We start from the raw sequence: 4,908 nt of genomic DNA, 5'->3' as shown, positions 1-4,908 counted from the left end.
AAAAAAATCAGTTGTCTTTGGGAGCTATCATGAACTATAAAGGGGAACATAAGTAAAACAATAATTTTGGAAAGCTATTTGCAACATGTGCTATCAATCTTAACTCATTTGTGTTCAGTAATTCTAATGCTAAGAATCTGATTTTAACATAATAAAATGCATAGGCAAATATTTACAAATAACTATGTTTGCTAAAGCTTTACTTATAATAATGATAGTTAAATCATTATATGTTCATATGATGTTAATCTTATTCAGTCATTAAAATTATGGATTCAATTAATATTTAATGTCAGGAGAAAATATTCACAATACTGTATAAGCAGGATATATTTAATAATTGTTATGTTTTTAGTATACTTATAAATACATCATGTCGATTTTTTTTTCATTCAATTGTCACAATGGCCCTGTGCAGTAGATAATATTATTTCCCCATTTACAGATAAGGAAACTGAGGCACAGAGAAGTAATGTTTCAAGTCACATTCTAGTAAGTGGTGGACATGTGATAGTATGTAGGCAGTTTGACATTTCTTCCAGAAGCTGGGCCATTAACTACAAGGCTATGATGGAAACTATTCAAGGAACATAAAAAATAGAAAAGATTGGAAGGAAGTGCACTAAAACATTAGCTATGATTGACTCTGGGTATATGCATAGATTCAAAGTTGAAATTGACCTTCTCTTTTTATATTTGTTGTGTATTTTAAAACTTGACAGTAATAAACATGCATTCTTTTTATGACCAGAAGAGCAAATTTAAGAGCCGATCAGAACATAAAATAAAAATGAATAAAGCCATGATTTTCTATGGCTCTTTAAGGCTTTTGATGTACTTTATATTTCATATCTAATTTAGTTCTTATAATCAGAGTGACCTTGTATTTTATTATCCAAACCATGACATTCTTATTTGTACTAGAGGGTGTTACTAACATTCACACCACAAAAGCAACTGTAAACCTGAAGTGTCTGGGCAAAACAACACATAGATTCACCATGAATTAAACGATTTTGGAAGGTCAACAATGCTTATATAATGTACACAGATACTGATAGTCAACTCTGTACCCCACAAATATGTATAATCAATTATGTTTCAATAAAAAAAATTTTAAAAGGTCAATAGCACTTATGTATTCTAATCCCATTTCAGAAATGAAGAAAGTACTTAAAAGACTTGATCAAATTGTATAGTAAAATAGTGGTTCTGAAAATAGAAAAAAAATATTTTCTTGACTTAGTTCATGGTTCTTGTCATTAAAACAAAACAAAACAAAAACACTGGTGACAGTTTCATCAATGGATAGAAAGTTTTAAATCATACATTCCACAATACAGAAATCCTACAATCTAGGAATATACAAAAATATATTTGACTTAAGAGTAAAGCCACTGAAATTTCTGAACCGTCATAATGTTAAGTTAGGAAACCTGAGATTTGCGAAAGGGAATTACTAATACTTGTGATTATAGGAAATTATGGACTCATATATTGTGCATTTCAGCCAGAACTCCTCTGTATACATAGCACTAGAAAAACAATGATAGAGAATGAAACTAGATAAATATGTTTAGATGATAAAATGAGTAAACTTTTAGCTAAATTATTTGTTACAAAAGCAACTGTGGAGGGTGGCTTTAAATGAAATAGGAAATACATTGTATCAGTGACTTGGTTAGAAAGTTGAAAATATATCAAGCAATCCTGAAGGTGTCGTTTGCAGGCAAATGATATTTCCTAACGCATTGGTTGGCAGTATGATATGTATGAAAAACCGAGTTATTTAACCAATGGCAGAAAAACAACAGAAACAAAAAGAAGGGAACAAATGTGTAGTAGGTATTAATTACAGACCAGGGATGAAAAAAGTGACAGTCACTGTAAAATGTGATCTTCAAATATGTCTTGTTTAGACAACAGGGTGTTTTTATTTTATTTTATTTTTTTTCCTTTTTGTCTTTTTTCGTGACCAGCAACGGATTGCAACCCTCAGTGTCGCGCCCGCACTGGACTAGGACCGGCAACGGGATCGCAACCCTCGGTGTTGCTCCCGCACCTCACTCAGCCAGTGAGCGGCCGGTCTGTATGTGGGATCCGAACCCTCAGCGGGAGCGCCCCCGCACTCCCAAGCAGCGCACTGTAGCAGTGCGCCACCGGGCTGGCCCCTACAACAGGGTGGTTTTTAATGATTTTGAGCTTAAAACACTTTAACAGGTCAGCAGGAATTCTAGTTTTTACATCCCTCTGTTCCCCACACCCAGGTCCCCAGCAGGGCCTCTGTTAACTCTGGTGATGCTTTGCTAAGAAACCAAAAAAAAAAAAGCTCTTGCTCTGGGAACATGCAGCCTTACGGCATGCAGCTTTGTGAGCAGAGAATGGTTGGAATTGTGGCCCCCATTTGCTACTGAGATTTTGAGATTTAGAAACTGCATACTGTTGCATGGACATACTTGCTATTGGCTTATACCCTACCACTTTGCAAATTCATGTTACCTGTCTTGCGCCTGAGGGTAGAATTAGACTCTGTCTTTATGCCATCTTAATAGTCATAGTCTAATGTAAAGAAATTTAATTGGCCAGTAGGTAATTTAGTTCAAAAAGAAAAAAGGAAAAAAAAAAAACTAATTTTTTTTCTCACAATGAATTATTTGACTTTTTCCTTTACTGATACAAACATCTGGAATATACAGTGTTTAATGTTAAGAAGAAAATTAAAAAAAAAATTAAAAAAAGGAAAATTAGCTCGACATGGCAAAATATGGCAAGATTTTTTTAGGCATCACTGAAAAGGAGATTGATATTGAGCCCCTTGCATAGTTAAATACATTCTTGAAAAAATACTCTAGAGTTTACACTTAGATATAATCAATAGAATGGCATATTTAATAGAAGAATTTACTAACATCACTACTTTTATGCTTTTTCAAGTAAAGGGAAATACATGTCTTGAGAGGTTAGTGGGAAAGCCATCCAAATGAAAAAGGGGTCAAAAGGAGTGGATATGATAAAGTATAAAGAAAACAAAAGGATCTTTATATTTATGGGTAAGGTCACGCTGCAATCCTTTTTAGCATACTTAGGTGGACTAGAGTAAATAATATCTGCTAACTTAATGTCATTTTAATAATAACTTAATTTACACACAAAGGTTTATTTTAAAGATAAATGGATAGTTCTCCTTTCCTTTGAGGAAAATAAGTGGGCTAGTTGGCTGGGGGAGTATGGAAGAGAATTTCATTGTTGATGACTTCCAGGTTTGAGATGGTAAAGAAAAAATACAACTGACTCCACACCTTTTGCCTCTGTTGGTGACCATTGTTATGTGATAGTTCAATGGCTTAGGTGCCAATAAAACATCCAACTTACACATTTTTGTGGCATCTTTTGCTTATATGTGTCCTCCACAGGCTTGTCTGTGTCATCCCGTAGGCCGTGTTCAGTGGGTGTAACATGTCGAACACTGAGAGTACATAGCTTAATCTATCAGAAAGTATTAGATAAATTAAAATTCATATAAAATAGAGTACAGGAGGAAGTACTGGAATGGGTTAAGAAGATGAGACCATGCTGTAATTTCATTTCCTGGGAATTTTTTAAAAGTTTTAAAAGTGTGTTTTTAAAAGCTCCAAAGATAATTCTAGATATGGTTTTACCCTCCTGGGGGTTTTTCAGACTACTAGTCAATTCCTCCCTTAAGCCTACCTTTACATATTAATTTATCCTGTATTCCCAGGTTTTGCTCTTTTAGCTTTGTCCATGTAATGTGCCATGTTATCTTTATAATGAGAGGATGGGATAGATCCATTATAGTAAAAGGTATATGCTGTTAATGAGTTTCTAGCTAGCTATCAAGGCATAATCAAATGTGGTTTATCTTGGTAAATGAAAGTTTGAATGGAAAATTAAGCTCCCATACTGACTGTAGAAGTGCAGTGGATCATTTCGTTCTTTAATGTTACACTTCACGGGACACACTTCACAGAGCAGTGAATCATGCTTACTACAAGGAGCCTTTACTTTAACGACGGCAGATAATGCAGCAGAGGTGAATAAAAAGCGTTAGCAGTCTTAACTTTCTCTTGCAGTATTCTCGTGTGGGTGCCTGATGTACAATTTAAAAAGTACATATGCTATTTTATAGATTGGGACTTGGGATCCAGCCAGTGGCCTGAATATGACAGAAAGTCAAAAGGGAAAACCAGCCAACATCACAGATTCCTTATCCAATCGTTCTTTGATTGTTACTACCATTTTGGTAAGTATTTGTTTTTCCATTTTTTTAGACAAATGCAGATAAACATGGAAGTGGATTGAAAAGGATATTATAATTGGAACAGTAATGAAAAAACATAATGTATTTTATAGTTATTTAGCAATTACCGTATAACAGATGAGTCAGTGTTAATTTAGTCAGTTTTATTTTGTTAGTCTTCAATGATGTAAATTATATGAATGTTTGGGTTGTTTATGTTGATTAATAATACAGCTTCATGTATTACTGGAAATCTTCACATTTCTATAAAATTAGTTACTATTGAAAAATTGTCAATGTCAAGATTTGAAAAATACAAGAACATGTAGCTATATAAATATAGTTAAGTGAAAAGCCAAATGTGAACTTTGCTTCTGCTTTAATTTCCTGCAAATTTATTTCAGGGGGCATGACATTTGTTTTCATGAGTTTTTCCATTATAATTATATTCTAACCTTGCTTTCAATTTCATCATTTTTATCTCGGTGAATCACTTTCACTTTACGAATCTTCCTAATGAAATCAAATAGCAAGTGCTTTTTTTTTTGAGCCAGAAGTATTTTCACCACTAACAGAATTCAATTATACCGGTAAGCTAGACATTTTACCCCTCTTGTAATTATATATTTTAATTAGATCACACAGTAATG

The 4,908-nt window shown here is 33.6% G+C and overlaps 1 protein-coding gene across 1 annotated transcript in view; it reads left to right on the top strand.

The window, feature by feature from the left end:
• LOC103609501 (glutamate receptor ionotropic, kainate 2-like) overlaps positions 1–4,261 on the top strand; it is a gene marked incomplete at its 3' end in the record, with an annotated part of 59,255 nt that extends 54,994 nt beyond the window's left edge. Inside the window, exon 4 of the mRNA XM_008593812.1 lies at positions 4,148–4,261. Coding sequence (XP_008592034.1) covers positions 4,148–4,261 — 114 coding nt within the window. The remainder of the gene's footprint in view (positions 1–4,147) is intronic.
• Between the last annotated feature and the right edge of the window lie 647 nt (positions 4,262–4,908).

This window comes from Galeopterus variegatus, unplaced genomic scaffold (assembly GCF_000696425.1).
Source record: "Galeopterus variegatus unplaced genomic scaffold, G_variegatus-3.0.2 Scaffold9689, whole genome shotgun sequence".
In the NCBI taxonomy this organism is placed as follows: domain Eukaryota; kingdom Metazoa; phylum Chordata; class Mammalia; order Dermoptera; family Cynocephalidae; genus Galeopterus; species Galeopterus variegatus.
This window is presented reverse-complemented; position numbering and strand designations above follow the sequence as displayed.